The sequence below is a fragment of the Strongylocentrotus purpuratus genome, unplaced genomic scaffold, assembly GCF_000002235.5.
Source record: "Strongylocentrotus purpuratus isolate Spur 01 unplaced genomic scaffold, Spur_5.0 spur5_scaffold_15, whole genome shotgun sequence".
Classification (NCBI taxonomy): Eukaryota; Metazoa; Echinodermata; class Echinoidea; order Camarodonta; family Strongylocentrotidae; genus Strongylocentrotus; species Strongylocentrotus purpuratus.
In genome coordinates, this window is record NW_022145600.1 from 16,958,802 (window position 1) to 16,985,671 (window position 26,870).

Consider the following 26,870-nt stretch of genomic DNA (forward strand, 5'->3'; position numbering starts at 1 on the left):
ATAATCTGGCCTACAAGTACATGGACAGAAGGAGAGAGAGAGAGATAGATATAAAGAGAGGGAGAGAGAGAGAGAGAGAGAAAGAGAGAGCGAGAGAGAGAGAGAGAGAGAGAAAGAGGGGGGGGGGGGGGGAGGGGTGGCCTGGGCCCGGGCCTGGGTAGGGAAGGAGTAAGGAACTCTTTAAAGTAGGCCTAGGCCTATTTTTTAATTTGGCCAATTCGGAACAATTAATTAAAATCTTTAATTTGACCTCATGGTTGTGAAAGTGTGGCACTGATGTTTGATCAATTAATTAGACGTTTTGAAAAAATTATTTTAAAACCTAAAGTTTTATTAATTCCGATTGAAAATAAATAAAAGTCCACTCCTCATTGTAGGAGTAACCCTTAAACCAAGACATACAATCATGGGAATCAAAGGAATTTCAGACGAATCAATTATATCAAATCGTTGCCTGTCAGGCTCCCATTCTTCATTGATTTTCGGCCTGATTTTTAAAGATATATTTCTTTCTCCAAATTCTATTCATTTGTAAACAAAGTTATAACATTGAAGAAAGAAGTACTTTCTAACATAATCATGAACACAAATAATTAGGCCTCATTAAATCACAGGCGCGGATCCAGGATTTCTTAGGGGGGGGGGGGGGGCCCACTTTTTTTTTTTGGTCCGAAAAAAAATCGTAACGACTCAGCCAGCCGCTAAATAAGCGGGGGGGGGGGGGGGGGAGAGGACACTTTTTTTTTTTTTTTTGGGGGGGGGGTCTCGAAATTTGAAAATTTGACATTTTGTTCCGTTGGGGGGGGGGGTGAGGTCACCTTTTTAGGTCAACACCCTAATCCCCTCCCCCCCCTTTCCGTACGTGCCTACTCGTCTGAAAATAGTTTTTCCCCCCCGCGCGAAGCGCGGAAGCTTTTACGTTTCATTAAATCATTAGAAAAAGAAGACGATTCGTTGTACAGTTTTTTACTCTTAATCCTCGTCTTAATTCACCCCCCTCTCCCGCGCAAAGCTCGGAAGCTTTTACGTTTCATTAAATCATTAGAGAAAGAAGACGATTCGTTGTACCGTTCTCGACTCTTAATCCTCATCTGAATTCAGTTTTCCCCTCCTCCCTCCCGCGCGAAGCGCGGAAGCTTGTACGTTTCATTAAATATATTAGAGAAAGAAGACGATTCGTCGTACCGTTCTCGAAAATAATCCTCGTCTGAATACAGCTTTTACGTTTCATTAAATCATTAAAGAAAGAAGACGATTCGTTGTACCGTTCTCGACTCTTAATCCTTGTCTAAATTCAGTTCTCCCCCCGCTTCGACGTTTCATTAATTTTTTAAAGAATGAAGACGATTCGTCGTTCCGCTCTAGAAAATAATTTAGTTTCCCCCACCCGCGCGAAGCGCGGAAGCTTTTACTTTTCATTAAATCATTAGAGAAAGAGGAAGATTCGTCGTACCGTTCTCGACTCTTAATCCTTGTCTAAATCAATTACCACCCCCTTCCGCGCGAAGCGCGGAAGCTTCGACGTTTCATTAAATTATTATAGAAAGAAGACGATTCGTTGTACCGTTCCCGAAAATTATCTTCGTCTGAATTAAGTTCCCCCTGCCCTCCCCCGCGCGTAGCGCGGAAGCTTTGACGTTTCATTAATTCATTAGAGAAAGAAGACGATTCGTTGTACCGTTCTCGACTCTTAATCCTTGTCTGAATTTCAAATATGTTCTTTATCTATTCCCTTTTCTTCCTACGTCCTCTTCCTTTACACTCCTCTCTTTTTTGGCCGGCGTTTATTGGGGGACCACCCCACCGCCCCCCTGGCTACGCGCCTGCTGTCAGATGAACATATGTTGATACCTTGTCCGCCCCGGAAGCTCAGGGGTTTAAGGTTTTAATTTACGATTAGCATTCAGGGGTCCGCCTTAGCGCCCTAGACGGGGTCCAGGGGGCGGAGCCCTGGAATCTCAAGGGTTTTAGGCACTCAATTACGGTCAGATGAGCATTTTTGATACCTTATTATTTGTGACACTAGCAGGACACTATTTGGCGTGGGGTCCAGGGGGCAGAGCCCCCAGAAATCAGGGGTTTTAGGCATTAAATGACCGTCATATGAGCATCTAAGGGCCCGCTTTAGGGCCCTAGGTGGAATCCAGGGGGCAGAGCCCTTAGGATTTTAGGCATTAATTTTAATCATGGTCAGATGAGCATATTTTGATACCCCATTATAATGTGACAATGGCAGTCACTGGCACTTAACTTTTTTTCTTTCTCGCTCTCTTTCTTTCTATTTCTCTTTAATATACTTTTTAAAAGAAAGTGTGGGGGAGGGGCTCGAGGATCCCGATCCCCGCCGTTCCGCGGGCCCTGATATGTAGGCATCTCAAGAAGCATTTTCTTGCCTGGCTGTAAATTTAGGAATTTGTCATTTTCCAACAAACGCATGAAGTGAGGAAAATTATCTCATTTCAGCATTATTTGTTAACCACCGTTAGGGAATTATAAATAAACCACGTTTGAATTCTATTTCTCCAACCCCCCCTCCCCTATCAGTATGCCAGTGCCGCCCCCCCCCCCCTCCGATCTACACCTTGTTGGCGGGAAAATTGCAACTGATATCCCTTACCTTTCTTCATTCTCTTTTTTTTCCTTTCCCTTTCTCTCCTCTTTCACTTTCCCTTCCCTTCCTTATCTCTATTTTTAGGTTTGCTGGGGGGGGGGGGAGGGGCACGGTCATTTTGGTCCCCAACCCGCCCCACACATTGTTGGCGGGATTAACCGCAACTGATCTCCGCTTCTTTTCTCCTTTTCTTTTTTTCTTCCTCTTTTTGTTCCCTTTTAGCTCTCCTCTTTTCCTTTTCCTTCCTTCTCTCCTTTTTTTAGCGGGGACGGGGGGGGGGGGGGGGGGGCTAGGGTCTTTTGCCCCCCCCCTCGATCCACAACTTGTTGGAGGGAAAATTGCAACTGATATCCCCCTTCGTTTCTTTTCTTCTTCCTATTTTGTCCTTCCCTTTATCTCCTCTTTATCTTTTTTCTTTCCCTTTCCTTCCTTCTCTTTTATTTTTTTATTGGGGGGGGGGAGGGCAAGGCAAGTCCTTCCCCCCCCCGATCTCCCTCTTTTCTTTTCTTCTTCCTCTTCTTTTTTCCCTTTCTCTCCTCTTTCCCTTCTTTTCCTTCTCTCTCTCCTTTTTTTTTTTTTTTTGCGGGGGGGGGCCAAGGCACGCTCGGCCCCCCCCTGGATCCGCGCCTGAAATCAAGTAGATTAATGATGAATAAACCTTGCATAGTTGTTTAAAATTGAGCGACGTTAAAAAAATATTTAAAAAACGACAACATTCATCTTCACAGAAAATTGGGGGCGGGGTAGAGCGTTACGCACCTCGCTGTGGCTCTTGCATGCATGGTATGGGCGTGTACCGGTTATGAATGGCAGTGCTCTCCGCGCGTTCAACCTATTGAAACGTTAATTGGGCCTGGGTACGGGAGCGGTCCCTTCATTCGTTCGGTCATCTTGCCTGGTACACGTACACACACCATTCGACTTACACTGGTGTGGGGTGACTTACGAAGGAAAGACGGCGGGAAAGTAAGTTCTAAAACTTCTTTCCAGGGCCCTGGAGGTGAAGAAAGGAAGGATTTATACCAGGAGTTGGTGTCCCAGTGAAGGTTGCAGGTCACCATGTCTTTAGTTATTGTTGTGGATAGTGGGAAAAGTCTGCCAAACATCGAGAAGTTTGGTACGATTGACCCCTTCGTCCAGTTGAAGTTTGCAGGTGAGTACCGAGTAAATCAGACACGACTGGCCATGGCCATTGGTATACTTAATGCAACGTAGTTGTGGACTTGTGGGTCCAGCTGATGTTTGCTCGCAGCCTACAAATTACATTGAAAAGATTTTGATTAGCAGACCATTTTTCTGTAACAAAAATGTACTAATAAATTGTATGTACCGGTATACAAATCAATGGGTATCTGCAAGCGCTAGTAGTAAGACAAAATAGGGGCGAAAAAGCTTGGGTGGAAAAGTTGCAAAATATGAGTGTGTGTTAATTACTGTCAAGACCCTTCACACATTTTACAGCATTTCTGCCTCAGCTAATTGTGGGTTGCCGTTCCATTCATGTAATGATCGAACATGACGTAAAATTAACTGTCCAATTTGTGATAGATTTTGTAATAAAATTGTGAAACGTCTTTGATCTTTCACCATAGTGAATGAATTTGATTCAAATTGCACCTTTCTATAGATGCCTGAGCAGATCTTATAAAACGAATTATCGGCACATTATTTATAGCCATGTTCATGTATCTGCTGTTGAGCAAAGATTCATCAAAATTTGGGTGTGAAATGGGTATACATGTACATGCATATACTTCTCCCTAAAGAGACAGAGAAAATAGTTTTCAGAATACCTGGAATCCCTGTTTGAACAAAGATTTATAAATTCAAAATTTACCGCAGGGGGGGGGGGGGCAGTGTTTCATTGACTTTGTGTTTCATACACTATAATTTGCAATTGTTAATATAGCAATAAAATGGATTTTTAGCAAGTAAGTATTGTAGGGGTAATTCCTTATACTGTAAGTTATTAGTAAAGGCATATGTTTAGGGGGTTCATATAATTTTTTGACAAAAAGGATAAACAAAATTGAAAAGGGTGTAATATTAACCAATGGAGAAAACTAGTTTTGGAGAAAGCCTGTGGTAACTCTTTTTTTAATGACATATATATATTCCTATATGTACCCCACTTTTTAGAAAAAAAGCACTGAAAAACTTGAGAATGGTGTGATTTTACAACTGCAAAAGTAATGCATGTAAAATGTTTGTTGTTTTATTACAGGTACAAAGAAGAAGACAAAAGTGGTTGATGACTCTACAGATCCACAATGGGGCGAGGTAAAGACACATGTAGTGTAAAATAAACTTCATAAAGTACTAATTTATTCTTTTTTTTTTTGTTAGGGGGGAGGGGGGGGGGGGGGCAAGGGAGAAGACAATCCAGCATATTGCATGTACTGTGTTTAGGCTGAAAGTTATTGGCATTATGGTGTTTTGATCAGTGATAGTAAGTCAGTTTAAGTTTAAGTTTAAGTCAGTGATAGTAGACTAACTTTTTACCCCCCAAAAGATGCCTAGTGGCCTGGTCAGGAGGTCCCATTTTCTAAACAATTTTGATGTCTGGTCTAGAATGAACCCTTCATGGTATCAGCCCTCAATTCCCAAATTATGTTGAAGATTTAAAGTGGTAGGATATCTGTGGTCCAAATGATGGTAGGTTTAATGTCTTTATGGATTTACTTTGTGATACTTTGTGTAATACTTGCTTTCATAGTAGTCTGGTAAAAAAAAAAAAATAAGTTAAAAGTAGAAGCCTCTATGTACTTGTTCGTAGGCTACGTCACTTGTCTCTTTAAAAATTATCTTTCATCCATTTTGAGATTAATGTCAATATTTGCAGTTGTTGCACCTACATGTACATGTATAAAGTCACATTATTATACAGATCACATTCCTGATAATATTTATTAGCATGATTATATTCCATGGGTACACAGGATAAGATGAATTGTGTGACTTGGTGTATGTATTGTTAGAAAAATTGAACACCCACACAAGATCGACCCATGCAGTCGCTCGTTGATTCTACAACATTTCTAATCAGTGAGGCATTCAATAAACAGGGGAGGGTTGCTTTTATTTGTAATCCAAGGTAATGGTTATAGAATCAGTATTATATCCTCTGGACTTTTACAGACTGAAAGGAATGTACAGGGTCAAAGTGCATCGGGCCGTCTGCATCAATGCACTCTTGTGTATGTGTATTCACTACATGTTTGTCCATTATATGCATGCATGTACATGTAGTGTATGTACAGTCTCAAGATGCAACTTCCTGAATGTATTACAGGATCTAATGGTGGTTCAGAGTATTGTAGCAAATATGTGCAGGTTTCCTTATTAGAAATGACTGAATTATTAAAGATGAAGTTGAGTTCTGGTCATGCGATTGCATTGTGAAAGAAACGGTGTGGAACCGACCAGAAAAGGTTTATCATCTAGCATATCAGAATTTGTGTGTATTGCAAGGTTCTGGAATCATCAAAATGATAAGAAATTTGGCCAAGTCTTGGTAAAGTTACAAACACTTGCACAGAAAGATGTATATGGGACTACACGAACACGTGGCTTAAAAAGCCGGCCCCCCGATTTTTACGATGTTACATGCATATTTAGAATATGAAGGCATTTGAAGAGCAATGCTTTTCAGGGAACATGTCTTATCTGATATGTTCTTCCACACTTGCATAATAAGAATGAGTAATGCTCACAAATTATTTTTCACCTCTTCCCAGAACTCAACCTTCTCTTTAAATGACAAGCATTGTGTTAACCCATTGACAACTGTGTAGTCAAAGTCCCATAGGCTTAATACAGATACAGGGACCACCCGGTTCTAGTAAGCAACAAGTTAAAGAGAAGGTTGAGTTCTGGGAAGAAGTGAAAAATAATTTTTGAGCGTTATCATTTTTATTATGCAAGTGTGGAAGAACATCAGATATGACATGTTCCCTGAAAAGCATGGCTCTTCAAATGCCTTTATATTCTAAATATGTCATGTAACATCGTAAAACTCGGGGGTAGGATTTTTACGCCACGTGTTCGTGTAGTCCCATATACATCTTTCTGTGTACAGTGTTTGTAACTTTACCAAGTCTTGGCCAAATTTCTTATCATTTTGATGATTCCAGAACCTTGCAATACACACAAATTCTTATATGCTAGATGATCAACCTTTTCTGGTCGATTCCACACCGTTTCTTTCATAATGCAATCGCATGACCAGAACTCAACTTCATCTTTAAATAAGATTTTCTTTTAATATTTCAAAGGTATACATGTATCAAACAAGATCATAACTGAAAAAAATTGAATAATTCATTAATTTGTCGTACATGTACATGTACAATGTACATAGTGTACATGGATCTCATTGATATGAATGATGAAAAAAAGAAATGAAATGAAATGATAGTGATGACTTGTGAACAAAAATTATTAAACAGATGTGCCTGAATGAGTGAAGATACAAATAAAACACATTATTAATTGCTTTATGTAATATACATATCTAGCCAAGATAAATTCCTGAACATATTTTTAGAAAGATTTGGGGAAAGCAAAGTTGGAGGTGCTGCATGTGCACAGAGGATACTGTTTTATTACTTAGTGATTTAATTTAATTAGGTACAAAATACTGTTTTATTACCTAGTAATAAAACAGGTAGTATACTGTTACAAGGTGATAATATCTAATAATGTAATCAGAAGGCCTGTCCTCATCAGACCGAAGTTGCAAAATAACCCGCTATTTTAACTAGCCAACTAATTTGCGCCTTCATCAGCCCGCAGATGCAATTGGTGGGGTACTTGGTCGAGAAAATATCACAAGAAATCTTGGTCTAGTTTCCCAAGTAGCCCGCTATTGGGAAAAAGTGGGCTAATTTGCACCCATCCGAGCTAGTTTGTGCCCGTCCAAGCTAGTTTGTGATGGGCATATTGGTCTGGTGAAGACGTAATTTCGAGCTTTGGGGGGAAAAAAAACCGGGTTAGTTTGCATCTTCAGTCTGATGAGGACAGGCCTGTAGAGGTTATTGAAGGAAGTAGGCCAATATATATAGGTGTTGGATGTTGGATAAACACTGATGGTGTTTTTAATATTGAAAACCATCTCGCAAATGATGCAATCCATACATGCTGATTATATATTTTTTTAAACAAAGCTTGTAAGAACTTAGAACTGATATTTACTTAAAGAGATGCATTAAAAATATGAGTATTTTGTTATGAACATTGAAATCACCAAGAGTGAAACTAAGCATAGGCATGTATAAAGCAATCCTATTTTAGTTCAGGCCTGTAATATGGAGCTTTAAATGATAGTCTAAACTGTGATTTCAATTGGCTTAATTTCAAACAGTTCCATTTAGTGAAAGAGAGAGAGAGATCGAGAGAGAGAGATTTACTAGCACACTTTTAAACAAACCCTTCTATCTGAACTGCAAATTGACATTGTTTGGTGGTAATATATACCTCTCAGAAATCCATATTTGATTTGTTTGCCCTTTTCCACTCCCATGCAAACAGACATACCAATAGACATGCCATTCAGGGATGAATTCATTTTGTAGAATGGTGTGACTATATTTTTGATAGAGAACATGTGTACAATTATTGAAGGCTCGCATACACTTTATAGATGAGCAGTATATGATTTTCATCTTTTGTACATATACCTGTACACATAATTTGATATTTGTACCCCAAGCTGAATTACGTGATCATGTTGCATCCCCCTCCCAGCAATGATGATTAATGTTTAAGCAATTATGATTGAAAAACTTTAATTTTTTGTATTAGAACTCTAATTATAGATATAAAACTGAATATTAATAGTAGAGAATCCACACAAAATGAGACATGCATGTTTAGATAGGACATTTGAGATTGTTGATATTTACTGTTCTATGGCCTTCTTGTATGACGATGCTACTACATTTCGTCGCTGTTTTCACGAAGTGACGGTAGTGAGGAAAATCGTAACGCAAAGTAAATGCAATTTTTTTTCACTAACGTCACTTCGTGAAAACAGCGACGATTTATACATTATCATACAGTGTACTTTCAGGTACCTGTAGCTCTAGTTGATCTATTTTAATCACAAACATTTTATTATTCATTTCTCATTCTAGACCATAGAATTCAATCTCAGTGACAAGCCGTTGACAGCCTCCGACTCGGTGGAACTCGAGGTCTATGATCATGAGAAGATCGGTCGCAACAAGTAAGTAACATGCAACGAATGAATGTAATTCAATGAATTTGTTTTATTTCTAAAATAATGTGAAGCCACTGAAAACTTAGGATGACAATGCATTTTTTTACAGAGGGTAACATTGAAAAAAATCCTTACAATCCGATTATTTTAACCAGATCAATGTACAAGTCAGAATTAAAGTGTCATACGTACGATTCATTACATGTGTACAGTGTAGGTCCATACTACACCTGTCTTACTCTGATTTCCTGTGACGTGACTCGAGCTCCCAAAATAGATGTGCTAAATTAATTAAGGGGGCTTCAGAACAACAAAGAGAGAGAGAGAGTGAGAAAGAGAGAAATGGGAGAGAGAAAGAGAGAGAGAAAGGGTGTGGGTGAATGAATATCTGACAAGCCCTCCCCCCCCCCCCACAAAAAGAGAAAAAGAGAAAAAGAGAGAGAGAGAGAGAGAGAGAGAGAAGAAGAAGAAGAAGAAAAACAGATAAGGGAGCACATTTTTCAAGGCCAGTACTATCTCTGAAACATGTGATAAACAAGCAAAAAAAAAAAAAAAACAAACAATGAGCAATAACAGTATTGGAGTCATAAACAGATTCTACATGTAATTGTAGAAATTTATTCTAACAGAGTTCAGATAATAAAAGACATTCTGTGATTATGGTGTTTGCTTGCATTTTATTTGATAGACAATATTATGTTCAACAATTCAATCAACTAAATATGACGCTAACTGGTTTCTCTTATGACACAGATGGTTGGGTTTATTCAAAACAAAACCAGGCATATATTGATTTCAAGGACTTCCTTTATTATCTGTAGATCTATCTCTGTATTCCGCTCAAACGAACGATTCAACAACCATTTACAGGCCGTCCCTCACATGTTTGTTTTGCACACAAAATCTGTTGAAAAACGTGCCGAGATTTGGTTGTTGCAAGATCCAAGTTTTAAAATTTAAAATATTCAGCACAAAAATCAGTTCATGCAAGGTATAAAGAGTAGAGACACATACATTGCATATGAAACTTCTCTGAAAAAATATCAAGTGGTATGAAAACAGGAATGAAATTGCCTATCAAAAGTGAGGAATTGTCACTTTTTAAAATCAGGGAATATCAATTAAACTCCGGTATAAAAACCCTTTTTACAATGAATTAAGAACTTGTAAGAGTGGAACTTTTTTCATTTTTGATATTTTGCCGACTTTAGACTGATGGCGATAAGCAAGAAGAAATGATAATTGAAAACACAAAAAAGGTAGACCAAAATCTAAAGCACTATGCCCCCCCAAATATATGGTAGCTGAAATAAGAGCCAATTGAGTGGTAAGGTACTGCTTGAGAAGTAAAGTTATCCATGAGGAATTATTCAAGAATAGTGAATAGATTCAACCAGCGTAGTGTTAGGAGGCAACTTGAAACCATGAATAAAATATGTATATTTTGGTAAACCCAAACTATTATCATAATTTATTGGAGCATGTTAAGAAATATGAATATCCAAATTAAAGCAACAACAACAGCAACAATAATCTTAATAACAATGAAACATACAAACAATTTCTCAGTCTGTTTACTCACATTATCTAATCGAGTTGGAAAAAGTACCTTCATCCATAAAAAAAAATGTATTTTACATTTATACTTAAGCAGATCAATAAATGTGTAATCTGCATAAGAATGAAAGAAAAAAATGACAAAGCAAAAGAGTGAAAATCAATTACCTAGACAATAGGCAGATAACACATTTTTTGTTTACTTGAATTTCGTCCCAGATTTTACCTTGAAAGATACAGTAGCGAGATACAGTGCATTGTAGATAGTGACACAGTTTTTTTCCCGTAAAATTATTGATTAACTAAAATCATCAAACGTCATATTCATACAGTTCATTTTTTCATGTCAGAGAGGTGTGTGTAATTCTTTGAGCTGTTAAGGTCTGTGTATATAACAAAATAAAACATCAAGGTTTTGTTAGTAATCAATGAAACAAACATATGAAATTGATGTTTGATATCATCAGAAATGGATGATATCTTCAGATATGGTTAAAATCAGCGATGAATGGTAATCTATATTATCGGTAGCAGACTTACATGTAGCATATCTGCAGCTCTCTTTATGCATATTCATAAATTGACATCATCCTGTCTGGTTATAATTCATTTTTAGGAGGACTGATATTTTTTTCAGGTAAATCAATCAAATTTCCCATGATTATGTGTATCATAATGCACACAGCTACATGTACATAATTCAATCAATGAATCTTTACAATCCAATGAACATTTAAGGCAGTATGCTGGAATTAAAAACCTAGGGCCGGTATATGGTAATGTCTTCTGTTTACCGGTAGAGCCAGAAGAGCGTTAAATTTTGATTACAAAAAAAAGAAAAGGGTAGAGAAAGACCCCGTTCTCACTCACTTTGAAAGTGGTCTTAGTTAGACCGCTCCAGAGGAACGGGTCTTGAGGAACGGTTTGCGAGCGTACACACTCCGAGCAGTTTTTAATGGCTCAAACCGCTCCATGAGTCAAAGTGGTCTTGTTGCTATGGCAGCTCAGGTCAGCAGATCAATTTTTTCGCACGCGGAATACAAACCGTATGTACCGTACTACATGTTTCGCACCGAAGGTCACTAGCTCACTTCCGTTCAAAGTACGCTCTCCGTTCACATTGCACGTTAGAGCGCTCCAAACCGCTCTTAATAAGACCCGCTCCTCAAGACCACCTCGGAAGGTGGTCTTCTGGAGCGGTCCAGAAGTCCACTTCCTGGACCACTTTGACCGTTCTCACTCACCTAAGAACCGCTCCTGAGGAACGGGTCTTAGTTAGAGCGCTCCAGAGCGCTCCAACGAAGTGAGTGAGAACGGGGTCTTATTGCCCTTCTGGCTGCAAACAGGTGATGAATGTGTTTGTTCTTGGTTTAGTTTTGTCTTTTGTAAGAAATGTCAATGTGGCTTGCAAGCTCATAGTTAGACATTTGAATGAGAATGATTAACATACTGTAGATGAGTGAAAATGATTTGAACCTTGCTCTATTGGATTAGATATTGGCAGCACTTTGCTCTTCATGAACCAAAACGTGATTTTTAGAAGTGCACAACGAAACCCAGTATTCACCAAATAACAATTACAAGTATCTATTAAAATCATATATATGGAAATGATTAAGTGGGCACTTTATTTTGAAGTACAATGAATGTTGGTTGTGGGGGAAGAAATAGAGAGGTAATCTTCTCCTTTGACCCTAGTACAGGCCTGATAATTACCTGATTTAAATCGGTTTCCTGATTTTTTAAAATTTTGTTAGTGCTCACTATCACCCCTGCTAGTATGACGTAGTAAACTACCGGTACGTAAAAACATCACTGTAAAAATATATAAACACTAGATCAATATCCTTCTTTACCATAGAAAGCAAACTCATACCATCCCACAAACTAATATTATTGTTCATTGACTGTAAACAGTAACCATGGCAACCCTTCCCACCAGACCCTCTCTCTTGAGTCACTTCCAGCCCACGTTAGGGGCTTATCGTGCCTGTCCATGGGGGAGATCGGGGTAGGAGCGTGGGGGAGTCTCTTCCTGACGTGGTATCAGTGGGTGGATTAGAGGGGAAATGAATGGTAATACGGGTAACGTTCATTACCCCTCCAGAGATGCGCTGATCCCTGTAATAAATAGGCCACGTTGCGAAAAAAAAAAAAAGGTTTGAGGGATAGACATTGCAAGGCATGGTGATTTGAATTTTTTGTATTCAGGGCATACAAATGTATTTCATGAAACCCTTGCAAGTACAAGTTCACTGACATCCCATTGGAACATGTTTGAACATTCTCAGAAAACCAGACAGTTTGTTAAAAAGACCAAGAGAGGTTTTGGATTACGATAGGGATCTTTATAGACTTTAAGAAGACCAAAAGTAGCATGGTACAACTTCATTTCTTTTCAAACTTGGGTAAAATTCCATAAAATCAGCAGTTTTGGGTTAACTCGTAGCCATATAGAATGACTAGATGCATAAAAAAAATGCCCCTTTGTCCTGAAATATTAGTGTCGTATTATATTGATAATTTTTCCATTTTTTTAAATAGATAAACAATAAACAATGAACATTGATGTTGTTGCTTGAAAGACCCAACAGTGTAAATGGTCTCAAATTCTAATGGTTTTAGATATAATTGATTAGATATGATTGATTGGTTATGAATTCATATGTAACCCTTTTTGGATAAATTTACAACTCATTTTTTGTGCTTGGAAAGTTTGGTTGGTATAGGAAGATAAGCCCATATTATCTACTTTATGTGGAATCAGGGCTGAGACGCTAAGTAGATCTTTTGATGTTTTTTTTAAAGGCAATGATCAAAAAAGAAAAGAAAGAAGGATGATGAAGCAACTTGTCACCTTTTCTACTTCAAGTGTTGCCATAGCAACAAACAACCAGAATGTGTAAACTTTAAAGTTCGCTGCTAATATGTAGGAAACCCTGCCCTTGTAAATTAGTTGCAACCAGATTGATAGTTGTGTCATCTGCGTAAGATCACCCTCTAACACATTGCCTCAAGGGGCTAGGGCTTCCAAATGGTTCCGGTATTAAACATACAAGAGAGGAAAACAACTAGTCATGTGCATTACACATACACATATTCACACAATGGAAAAAATAAAAACAAGTCATAATTAGCCCATTGCAGTGGGTTCCCATTTTTAAATTTTCATGTGTAACGTTTATTTTCTGTATTTTGTCGTATTTCCCATACCCGACTTCAATGTAGTTTATTTATTAAATCAAAGCAAATAAAGTAGCCAAAAAATTGACAAACTTTCTCAGATATTCTATCCTATTTCTGTAACCCATACCATTTATATTCTTTTCACACTGTTTTGCTTAACGCCGTACTTTGCTTAGCCCTGTAGTATCCTTAACCCCGGACTATTTTTTTTAAATTTTCACACACGCTGTTTTTAGTCCCGTACTAGCGCCTATTCCGGAATAAGAAAATTCACGCTGTTCTCACTGCAATTCGTTAGCCCCGGATCTCGTTAATGTTATGATTAGACAGTGGGCTCCTTACTTCGCATCTGGCCCGCTGCGATACGCTGCTTTGCGTAGTACTGGACTATTTTTCGTTCCTGTTCTCATTCATTTGCTTGGCACCACAATTGTGGGTTAGCAGGAGTTAGCACCACAATTGCGGGGTTAGCCCTGCTATTTTGCAGAGTTAGTTAACCCCGTACTATAGGTAGGGCTAGCCCACTTTATGAGTCTGAACAGAAAGTGGAATAGGCTTAACCCCAGACTACAGGTGGGGCTAAGACCCCCCCTTAACCCCACCTATAGTACGGGGTTAAGCAAAATTTTGCCAGTGTGAAAACAGTATAAGTCTGCTGGGTCTGACAGAAAGTACATGTAGCACTTGGAATATATTTTGCCAGGGACTCACAGGGAGATCGGGGATCACGCTTTCCAACGGAAGGGAAATAGAAATCTGCAAAAGCAATACTTCTTCCTAACCACATATTTTAGATTCTGATTGGTAATTGCATGAGCAGAAGCATTGCCAAGTGACAGCTTAATTTTCTAATTGGAACAAACATGGATTGGGAGAAGGCAATTAGTTTAGCACAGGTCATTATGTTGGAATATTCATAAATCATTTCTATAAGTATTTATACAGAAAGAGAGAGAGATAGAGAGAGAGAAGTCAATGAAATATCTAATGTTTATCCACAAATAAACGCTTGAAAGTAGTTTTGGTAATCTCTTAAAGCGCTGTAGTGTATGTGAACGATATAATACATGTATGAAAGATATATCTAAAAAAAACCCTCATAGAGTCATAGGAAATCTTAAAAGCACTCTTGTGAACCAAAAAGTTTGATACGGGTGTCTGTGTAGTAGTGATGGAGAGGGAATCATTTTAAAATCACATCTGGCATGCTTATATCCTGTACACACACACACACACTAAATGCTTTTGTGCCCCTCCCACTTTTGAGTTTTACACAGACTCATGGATCAGTCTCTGTATGTAAATGTATGCCTCCATGTAGTAATCTTTTATTTCACTTATCCATTTGACAATCACAATACCTAAATGCCCACCCCAAACATGACTCGGCCCTTTCTAACACTATTAGCATGAAGATACAGTAGTTTACCATTTTGAGTTTGTTAAGTACAATGTACATGCTTATTGGCTCCAGCACACATGCTCAAGCGATCTAACCGGTACACATATTTCCTGTAGTGTACCATTGTACTATTGATAGAAGTCAGCTAACTGTAACACAGTAATTCGGCATTAGTCAAACCCTTTCAATGATCAGTCAAGCATGCATTTCATAATTCATTGGAAGTATTTCACTGCCTGCAGTGTTTACTTTGCCAATATTGCATTGGTACAAATATCCCTCGTTTTTGTGTATTGATCTCCCACTCAATTTATCTATCTGGACTTGTATTAATCCAAACATAACTAGTTTTCTTCTTTCCCAAAGTTAAGAGTAATTGTTAGGTTTGGTAGGGAAACTGAAGTGAAGAGAAAATTTGTTAAAGTCATTCTGAATACTTCACCCACTTTCACCATACATTACAAATGTTAAAGTCATTCTGAATACTTCACCCACTTTCACCATACATCACAAATGCTTATTAAATAGACCTGTAAAGTAGAATCAAAATTATAAAACTTGCTGAAAATAAAAATGACAACACTGACTGTAGGATTTTACAAAGAATATCTGAACAGTCTTTAATTCCCTCTTCCATCTTTGCTTCAGATATTATCCATTTTCTGACCATTTCACTTGGGAATAATCATATCTTTGAAAGTTATTAGCAATGAAACATATATTTCAATCCATTCTGTAATAAATTCTTGTCATCAATTAAGACAATGAGTCAATTGAAGTAAGATCTTAGGGTAGAGGCTTAAGACCATTTGCAGAGGAGTCCAGATATCTTATTTGACCGTCGCCTCTTGGAATATATTTCTCTGTCTGGTAGCAAGCCTTACATACATGTACCTCTTGTAGGTCCATGACTATATTAAAACTACACATATAACAAAGAACATATTTATTCTGCACAAACCCTAGAGGCTGGCCTACATAATTCATGACATAATAAAAGAGATCGACACTGATACTATAGCCTTTTGAAATAATGTTGATTTAGGGCTTCAGACAAGGCAAACATTGTGGAAACTTTTTAAAGATAAACATATCGTCTGCCGAGAGCCAGAAGGGCGTTAGCTCCTTATTTTTTACACAGAGCTAAGTCCCTTCTTGCTCCCAACAGGTCCCCATACAGGTATAAGCCTATGTAGTCAGACCCTAGATACGTGTATGTACTGAAGACATGCCCTCCTAGCTAACATCAAACATCATGCGGTAACATCTATTTGCACTGACTCATCATTCGTGTATGGATGGGATGGGTTGATTATGACTTAGCATCTACGATGATTTAAAGGCACAAATCACTCAAGTAGAAAAGATTGATTGCAGATTAGGTCTCATCTTACACCTAATTAATATGATTTATATGACTAAAGAATCCTTTAGAATATGGCCTAGATTAATTGGAGAGTGCGTGTGATTTAGAGATGTATAGAAAGAGGGGGGGGGGGGGGGAATATCAGACATTAGTAGAACATATTTAAGGGTTGATGATTGGTATTTGTAAGGAGAAAGAGTATATGGTAAGCAGTGGATCTAGTGTGGCATGCCATGGGGATTAGCTAGGGGCAGCTTATGGGAATCGTATAACTCCTGTAATATAGCCTATGGGAATGAGAGAATATCCTGTACACATACTACATGTAAATAGTACATACTTTTGTGCCCCTCCCACTTTTGAGTTTTACACAGACTCCTGGATCAGTCTCATCTCATGCAAACGGAGGCCTTCATGTAGTAATCTATTATTTCACTTATCAATATATAACAATCGATCACAATCACAATTTCAATAGTCGAAGGGTTAAAAAAGGACTCGTTATGTTAAAAAGGTCATCAAAACATTGCTTCCAAAGATTTTTTTGGTCAAGGATGTTTTAAGTTGAATATTTAGTTGTTTTTGGTTTAGGTATAGTTTGGGGTCCAGGGTTGAAGTTAACTATTCGGTTTTTGGCTATCAACTATCGAAAAGAAACGGATGCTAGAGCATGTGTCGTAAATGTTATACTGCATTAATTGTTGATTCTACAGTGCTTATAAATACCTACATTGTATGTGCCCTTTAGAGATCAGATCACAAAAAGTGCTATTTTGGTAGATCACTGTCCATGGTTCAATCGTGAAACTGCGACAAACATTGCCTCCATGGCAACTATACAAGTGAAAACCGTCCAGGAAGCTGTAATAGTCTGTGCATTTATGAGCCAACAGGATTTGAAGTTATGACTGACCAGTCGACCCTGCACAGCCTGGCTTGTATGATGACTGTGAGGTCAAATTCATAAATACTGTGAATGAATCCAGGAAAGATTGATTCATAGCAGACAGGTACCCAGGGGCCTAACTTCCAGACTGGTGCTTAAAGGTCCAAGTCAACATTTTTCATCCATGGCTTAGAATAGGGTCTTCATTGTTATGGGCAACAAAATGACAAAATATCCTCGAGAAATAAAATAATGTATGGTACTTGTAGATATTTACAGGACCAGAAATGCCACTTTATCCGGGCCCTGTCATCGATAACAAGTTACAATAACTGTTAGAAGCTGCTACTGAAATTGTGGCGATTGGCTGAGAGCAAATTTGTCTTTTAAAATTTAACATTGGTTATTGATAACAAGTTATATGAAATAGGGCCCAGGATTTATTTGCCAGATGGACACAGAAAATAACTTACAGTGTACATGTAGAAGAAAACATCTTTGGTAAACAGTCAACTTTCTTAATACTTTTTAAAGAATGGCTGTAATGTATGCTTTCCTCCATAGAATGTACATGTCATATGCAGTATGCATAATACCTTAATGCTTCCTACACTCATATAAGCCCCGGTTATGAACCTATCCTAATCAAATATGAAATTCCTTCATTGGGTTAAACCGTTATAAAAACACTCTAATATGCAGGCCTACGACGGAAATAAATTACTTTTAAGTACAAGAACATGTTTGATAACTAAAGTAGTTTTAATTCTTTGTAAATCTAACAGAAAAGAAGTTCATTAGTTCAAAGTATGCATCATGCATGTACATGTCTGTGATAAAAGTAAATAGTTGCACTGGCAGAATTCCTTTAAGCACTTGATATTTAGAGATCATATTTTGACCTACACATTTTATTTTTATTGCGTCATGAAAGCAGTGTGTAGGTGGAGATTTGCCTGCTGATAAAGAGTATTACGTCAAACTGTGAATCAAGATCAATGATCAAAAACTGACGGATGGATTCTTCCCAGGCTTTGGGAAGGGAACCTGTTGAGCCTATATCAGCATGTAGCCCATTTAGCTATGTGTAGTTTTTTTAAATGTATTGATTTATTTCTGTGATCATATTGTCAGCTTAGAGGCAGAAGGGCTTTAGCTGCTATACTTGAAGTTTACTCCTACTTCAGCTTGTATACTTTTCACACACTTTAACATAACAGTCGTCTGGCTCTCAACAGATGAAAACACAATGGCCCGAATTACAAACCAGGTTTGTAAAAAATGCGTCAAAACGCGTCATATGGCGTACATAAACCTCGGTTTGTCGACAAACCTCCTTTGTAAATTCGGGCCAATGTATTTCAGTTGTTTCATTTATAGAAACACATTCAAAAGAAATTCAAATAATGAGTATTACCTGTACAAGAGACAGTAAAGTTACAACACAAGTCTAGACTCTGAGATACTTGTAGTTTAGATGTAAAATGGATTTAGCTTATTATCAGCATGACGTACATGAATAATGCCATCAACTGCTGTTCCAATCATAAAAATGTACAGTTTTTTGTACATGTAGATTTTTTTTCTTCTCAATCAAATTGACTATAATTAAATCTAGGCTGCAAATGAAAGGTACCGATAAACCTAACTTGTGGATGTGCTGTGACGCATTTGATCTGCTATCGTTTATTAACGCAGAATTGAAAACAGATTTTTGTAGGGATAGCGAAGTTCAGTTAGAAACTGTGCTTTTTTTTTTGAAGGTGTTAAAATCAATTTGATCATGGACTATGCATCCTGCCGTCATCTGTTTGGTAGAGGAGTATTTCTAATAATATCGTCACTCGTGAGCCTGTTATGTCAATTAAAAATTCAAGTCTAAAACTATGACGATGCTAAATTTCTGTCCAATGAGCAGACTACATGTACAAATTAATCATATAAAAGGCTAAAAATGTTGAATATTTAATTTTCTGAAATAAAAATGTAGATTTTAAATCAGAAAGCATCTTAAAAATTGTTTCCAATATTTGCTGGGGGTAGCATTTGAGTTTTTGTATTTTTTTAAGTGACTTTAGACATTGTTGTTTAGTGGTGGTTATTTCACCTGACTGCTAAGAAAGCATAAATGCTTGTTAGTAGGCAAGCAGAGGACCGACAGCTTTAGGTTTTTTTCCAAGAATGTGAGCATTATGATACCTTTGTCTGAATATGTTATTTTTCTTATTTTGACTATTATCACTACTTCATGTATTATTTCTGTCATCATGAATATTATTATTGTGATCATTTTGAATATTATTGTTATTAATATGATTATGTTCATATTATTATTATTATTATTATTGTTATTAGTATCATTGTCATTATTATTGTTGTTGTAATTGCTATTGTTATTGATTTCATACTATTATTTTTTAAGAATAATTATTATTATTATTATTATATTCCTTCTTCCCCCCCCCCCTTTCTCTCAGGTTGATTGGTTCGTACACCTTAGCCTTACGTGATGTGGTCAAAGGTAAACAGAGGTCAAAGAGGATGGAGTGCAAGCTCAAAGACCACAAGGGCAGACAGTGCGAGGTCAGTACCTTTAACCTCCTTGTTCTATTTACAATCTGACCACTAGTAGATTTAGAAAGAAATTGTACTTGAGACTTGATAGTTAATGCATGTAAAACCTTTTTGATTGAGGGTCATGATAATATTCAGATAATTATATTATTCATTGGTTATGATTAGTATGGTTTGTCCCGATTACAGTGATACCCAAGTTCCATCTTTAATATGTACAGCAAATTTTAAATAGTAAGATTAACATTTATGGCGGTCTCTTTCCTGGGGACCAAGTGCAGAGACGAGTTATTCCATTAACCTGTTAAGAATGAACTACAATACTAGGAATCCAGTCTGCATACATTAGTTGTTGCTATCCCTGAACATTAGTTTTGCAAGTCATGTAAGTGCAATTCCATTATCAGAATGGAAACTTGAAAGAAAAAAAAATGCACAATTGAAACAACAGAGATCTATTTTTAAAATTTTGAATAGATACTTTTGACAGTAATTGCCATACAAGTGTTTCAAGAGTGTTATTCAAGTCAAAATCCTGCAAATTGTAAAGATTGGTTTCATCCAACAAAGAACATGATTATTGTAATGGAAACTGATTCTTTGAGCAGTGTTCAGGTTGTTGAAAAACACTGAATCAAACATAAAATTACATTGCATTGTTTTTATTGTTTTGTGAAGTAAACATAAGAACCTATAGAGTCGCAACTCCATTATAGTTTGATGTCGAAGAAGTGCATACATGTATAATGAGTTTTTAATATGTTTGAAATTCATATAGATTAGGTCAACGTTTTGCCATAACTTCAAATTATCTTGAGTACTTTTTACATTTATATGTTTTTTATTGCTTTTCACGATTGACAAACAAAGAAAAATCACAACCAGTTTTGAAGGGGAAAAAAATGAATAAAATGACAGACAAGAAATGCAAAATATGACATTTTGACTGATAAATGCAATAAGATATTAAAGAAAACAGCTAATCCACAACACTTCCTCTGTTAAATTAATCTCAAGTTTATTAAAACAGAAGCATCTTTTCCTGTGGTAGAGAAGAGGATATTGTGCCGGAAGTTAACCAAACATTTACAAGTAATGTATCCTAATGTGTTTTCAGTCTCATGGCACAGCTACTGAATTGGGGCTTTACTTGGAATAAAGTACAACAATTTATCCCCCATATTTTGCCTGTTGCATGGATACAAACGCCTACACCTTTATTTCATCAACAAAGTAATCTGTAAAAATAGTCGATATTCAGCTTCCTTTATCGCAATCAGAGTTGGGTATGATGTGATTTTAGTATGGCTCATTTTTTCCATTTCAGCCAGGGACATCCGGAGCTTGTCATCCAACAGGTTAAAAAATGCATTTAAAATTAAATAAGATTAAAGAGTTATTCTTGCCCCTGGCATATTTAAATTGAACTGATAGAGAATAAATACCTTTTAGTAGACATAACATTTTAAGAAATGATTCGATGCAAATAGTCTTATTATATATATTTGTAGAAGCAAGGTATACAAAATTAGGCAATATGCATTGATCATATTGAATCAACAAGAACAACAACAAAACAGCAACAAAAAAAAAAACCTATCTACAAGAACAATAAAATATGTGATGGGTATTGACTGCCTATTCATACAGTTCAAATAATGTAAGTGGAACAAAAACCTGTATCGAATATGTTTATGATTTCTGCATACAACATGGTGATGACCTTCATTGACATGGTATACTCTGGTATTTCTTTGTGTTTTTACACAAAGTGAAGAAAGTCCACTGAAGATTGTCCACAGACAAAGATGGGAACAATATTTCCAGTTTTAGAAAGCATAACATCTGGCCAGATACAGAAATTATTAATACATTTGCTACCTCTTGTCTCACTTTTGCCCCTTTCATTTGTATCCAATGAGTGGGAATAATTATCTCTTTATTCAAATGAATACAATGGAGAAACCCACAAGGAAGATTTGGGCATTCAGGCTTTTGTACCGGTACCGAGAGATGGGGACAGCAAAGAATAGTTTGCTGAGAATATCCTTGAGCGCATACGCTCAAAGTGACAAGAAATTACTAGTATAAGCGCATGGATGGATATGGAGGGTGGAGACATAGAATTTGCAGAGGCGTTATCAAGGGGTGAAAGATTTTTAAAGTGTACACAAATATAAACACAGACATGTGATATGTGTTTGTTTTGTAAAAGATTCTCTTAAGATTCATTTTTCAGTTAAATGGTGAATTTTACAAAAGCAATGAATGTGAAATACAAAACAGCTGGGAAAATATGTATTGTGTTGGGTGTTTTAAAGGCATTTGTAAGTAGGAACCTAGAACAAATAAATTAAAAGACACCAGTTTATTTTCTGTTATATTATCATTTGAAAGAAGTGATATAATTAATTTGTTTGATGTTATTGAAAAATCAATGAATAGTGTGAAACAAAGGCTGGAAAAGGTGTGAGTTACATTAGGCGTACATGGTTTTGGGTCATGTGCGTGGGAACTTGGAATTTGTATGAACTGTGAAGAAAAAAGAAGATGTTTCATTGTAAAGAGATAGTATGAGAACTATAGAATATCATCAGTTTGAACATGAAACATTACCTTTATTATCTGTATCCAAGTATGTCCATTGGAAGAAGAAATGAAAAGTAACAGGAAATTGTCTCATTTATTAATTATGCATATTCATATACTGCATGTGAACAAGTCCTGTACTCTTGTCAGAGAAAGCATCATTTGATTTTATGCAGTGAAAAGAAAAGCTATAAGTACTGTACTACGTTGTACTGTCTCTGTAGTACAATATTTCATACTTGAAGTGAATCAAATGTAAAAAGTGGGTAAAGTTAAGACATCTGCAGTGTTTAAAATTAGCCCTACATGTTTCAGTTTCCTTTTTATCTTGTTCAAAGAACTTTCTGTTCATATCATCAATCACTTTAATACTCTACATAGAGAGATAAAACAGAATTTATGAACTATCATGTGTAAAAATGACAACAATTTGGCTATATAAATATACCTCTTTGAAAGGTCAAGTATATCTAAGGTGTGACTTAATTTCTTGAATCTAAATTTTGATCAGTTCTACTTGCCAGACCCTTTTAAGGTGAACCATGGCTCAGGAAACTTCTAATTACATTATGAAATTGTCCAGGACCAGACTGGCTGATTTTTCTGCAGGATAATTTCTGTGCACCACTGCAGCTCAAGCATACTTCCCAAACATATTTTAGGCCTATACATAATTATATAGTTTTTGTACATGAAAGATTTTTTGTGTGGATTTGCTGTAGTAAAATTGAGATTTTCTGGCATTGATGTTTACTACTTTATAAACTTTATGTTCATTTATTTATTTGTTTATTCATTCATTTTAATAACAAGCTCTTTTTTGAGATTTCAAGAACTATTTTGAGACTTCCCAGACATCCACTACACATATAAATCTCTAGCTCTGTTTCTTAATCTTTCATACTGTTCCACTGTATAGATGTAGCGTGAATACAGACTAGGTAGTCCGTTTGCAACACAAAAGAATAAGACCTGGTAAGCAGGCCATGAAGAGCAAATAATAGGGACCAATAAAATAGGACATTGACATATTTGTGTGGGAGTGAGTAGGAGGGAGTGGGCGGGTCGATCATGGTTTTGTGCATGTAGGCCTACACGTGTACAATGTAGCCCTGTACGTGAAGCTATGTATAATAAACAGCATGTTCAGATGGGAGGAAATGCATTCAAACATTCTGTAGAGAAACATATAAAGGCTCATTGTCTGTAAAAATCATTACACATGTACAGTACATCAGAAGGGGCGTTCACACATGAAAAAGGATAAAGAAACACTGTCTAAAAAACTATTTTGGAAGAGGTCCGTTGATATGATAGCTGGCCAATCATCTATGAGCGCTCATAGTAAGCCTAGCCCAGTTATATGTGCTTCACACAACTCAGTGTTCAGACTAGTAGGGGTCTAGGGGACCCTGATTTCTTATTGAATTTTTGTTACCATCGATGCTCAAACATGCATTTAACTACCCAGTATGTACAGCATTTCGTTATATGACTTTTCATTATAAAACAATGTTTTGTCATACAATGTTCAGACAAGAAAAAATTAATCACATTTGTGTATTGGTTATACCTTGTAGCAAATACAATTAATTTTGATATTGTGAACAGGGGGATTGACTGCATACAGGCCGAGATATGAGGCTTAAATTAGCCACACAAATATGAGTCATGTCAATATTTCTCTTCGTAATGGTAACTTCCTGAACAGTGTAGTTAAAATAATCACTTGGTTACAGTTGGTAGAATGTTTTTTGGCAAAATTAAAGCTAGGAGGTGTCAAATAGATGTAATGGACCAGGGATATGGGAGGGATTAGAAACGGTGCTAAACTACTTTTTCTGCATCTGGAATCTATGCATGTGCCCCTGTTAAAAACCTGATTTAATTATTATTATTAATTTTTTTTTTTTTGGGGGGGGGCAGGGGGGGGGGCGCAACAGATAAGATTTTGGGTCCATTTTGTCAATTCAAGTTTTTAACTTTTAAAAAGAAAACATTATATACATGTATGTGTGACCCCAAGGCTGTGAGGAAAATATTAGAAGGAGGGGGGGGGGGGGGAGGGGGAGGGGGAGGAGGGGGATTTTTCATTTTTAATTCTCATTCAACCTACCAGTTTGCAGAAATGAGAGAAGGGTATTTGACTTTTCTCCAATTTTTTTTAGTATTACGGTATGCAAATATGTCATTTAGAATTTCGCTCGTCAGACAACTGGTTTAGCATTTTTTCCTAATAATTACAGACAGATTTGCATTTTGGATTATGTACGTGTAAATGTCCTCATTGCTAAGATTCACTTCTGAACTGTTTCCTTTTAAAATGAAATTAAGTCCAAGACTTTTGAAGAAATAAGTTTGATAATCGGGATAGGTTCGTGCCATATTCTCATGATGGAGAAGTTACTGTACGCATGAGTGGGAAGGGACATGGTAGATTGACTATATGCATCCTGTCACTTCAATTACCTACTTCATCATTCCATAGAGCTTGACGAAGTACCCCCCTCTGTCCTACAGTTTAAAAAGTTAGCTGAATCACACACTATTACCTCTCTAGCTCTGTAGATAACTAGTTTTTATTTTATACTGAAATATATTAGTTTACAGGCACAAACCCTTGTGACAGTGGGAATTAGGTATAAAAATAGAGGGTCTGAGCTAGGAGACTTTACAGAGACTACAGTCAATAGGCCCTGTAGTGTAGCTGCTCCCATGTTGACATAACCAGTAGGAAACGGGCTAGGCTTTGTAAACTCAGAACACAATAATTATTGTTTAAACATATTTGTGGGCTTACACCCAGTGAAAAAAAAGATCAATTGATCGATCTGTAAATGAAAAACAAGTCTGAACAAATCTTTATTTACTGGGTGTAAGCCACAAATATGTTTAAACAATTGAAATTTTTCTTACATTTACAATACTTATTGTAATCAAGTGTTTGAGTGTGCACGCTTGCAGACTAGTGTTCTGTGTTCAACCCTCCTTTGGGCCAAGAAGTTTTCATACAAATATAATGTTAGCTTTGGTCTAGACTTGGTCCAGGTTCAACGCCCTTCGTCAGTGAATATGAAAGGGGCATAAGATTACTTAAAGTCAAGATTGTTTATGATTTGCAATCTGCCATGTAAATGCATGAATGATTTGTACTTATCATAGCATATTTTCCAAATACGTTTGCAATTTTTTTACTGATTACAAAAAAGTAAAGGAACAACTAGTGAACAACAATTAACAACACATTTTTGAGTGACAACAGCAGTTCATAGGTGTATAATAATAATAATAATCTTTTAAAGTCCACTCCAAATTTTATTAAGTTAAACTGAAAATGGAAATTCTTTTTGCCCAATTGATCGTGAGCCCGGCAGCCACTGAGCAGCGCCAGATCGATGTTGCTCTATCCCTTATTGTTGAACGCCAAACAAGGTAGCAGCAACTCCTGTCTTTTAACGTCTTTAGGTATGACGCGGCCGGGGTTCAAACCCACGACCTCCCGGTTGTGAGGCGGACTCCGTCAATCAAATTGTAAAGTGCAAGGAAATCATGAAAAAAATTGACTTGATTGTGTTTTGATCAACCCTACAAAATTGTTTGTATGAACAAAAAATCCTAATTGATGTTTTACAGGATCAATGTCCTTTTATAAGAACAGTCGGTAGTACCCAGATCAACAGCTCATGTGCTTTAATGATGAAGATGAAAGAGCAAAGAGGGTTGGTGCCTTGCTGGACATCAGAAATGTGGCTGTTTTTAACTTTTAATTATAATTCCTTTCCTTTTGCAAGGACAATGTTATTTCATTAAATCAAAGGGGGACAGATTTTGACTGATCCTTGTCATGCGGACACACAGCATGATATTCATTGGAATTTCCTTCCTTTAAAAAAATTGCTTGGTAAGATAAATGACTCTGTGCCGACTTCTGTTTGGCTACAAACCAATTCTAGATTCTGCTGAGTGACACAGTAATACATTCATCTGGACTTTCCAGAGGCTTTTCTCCAATTTTTTTAAAATCGAATGTTTCCTGATAGGCTGTACAGCTTGTAGACTTGATTTCCTGATCCGCTATTTGATTGGTTCCTGAGGAAAACTTTAAATTACAAAAAGGAAAAAATAATTGAAATATTGCTGAAAAGTTGCAGAATTTCTTTCTACATAGATTTTTTTGAAATAAATTTATATTTCTTTCAAGATATAAATTAATGCCAGAGTATGAACCTAATTTAAATAACTACCGGTATGTAGGCCTCAGCTGTATATTAAAGGTCAATAAATTTACCCCCCTTCTTTCATACTGTTGTTAAAAAGTCTGTGGTTTCTGTTATAAGAAATTTTGAAAATATCTTCTGTAGGATATGAAAGTCGAGTAACCATGAAAGAGTTCAATTAGAAAGTAGGATATTCCAAATTTTGTTTCTAGCAGGCCTGATAATTACCTGATTTAAATAGGTCTCACGATTTTATTTTATT

At 36.7% G+C, this 26,870-nt stretch overlaps 1 protein-coding gene across 8 annotated transcripts in view; it reads left to right on the plus strand.

The window, feature by feature from the left end:
- Window positions 1-3,497: 3,497 nt before the first annotated feature.
- The window catches only part of LOC575934 (myoferlin), a 159,786-nt gene continuing 136,413 nt past the window's right edge, over window positions 3,498-26,870 (plus strand). For all 8 annotated transcript variants that reach the window (XM_030985697.1, XM_030985698.1, XM_030985700.1 and 5 more), the window contains exons 1-4: window positions 3,498-3,764; window positions 4,836-4,891; window positions 8,746-8,837; window positions 19,706-19,811. In XM_030985697.1, the coding sequence (XP_030841557.1) occupies window positions 3,671-3,764; window positions 4,836-4,891; window positions 8,746-8,837; window positions 19,706-19,811 (348 nt within the window). In that variant the 5' untranslated portion in view covers window positions 3,498-3,670. The remainder of the gene's footprint in view (window positions 3,765-4,835; window positions 4,892-8,745; window positions 8,838-19,705; window positions 19,812-26,870) is intronic.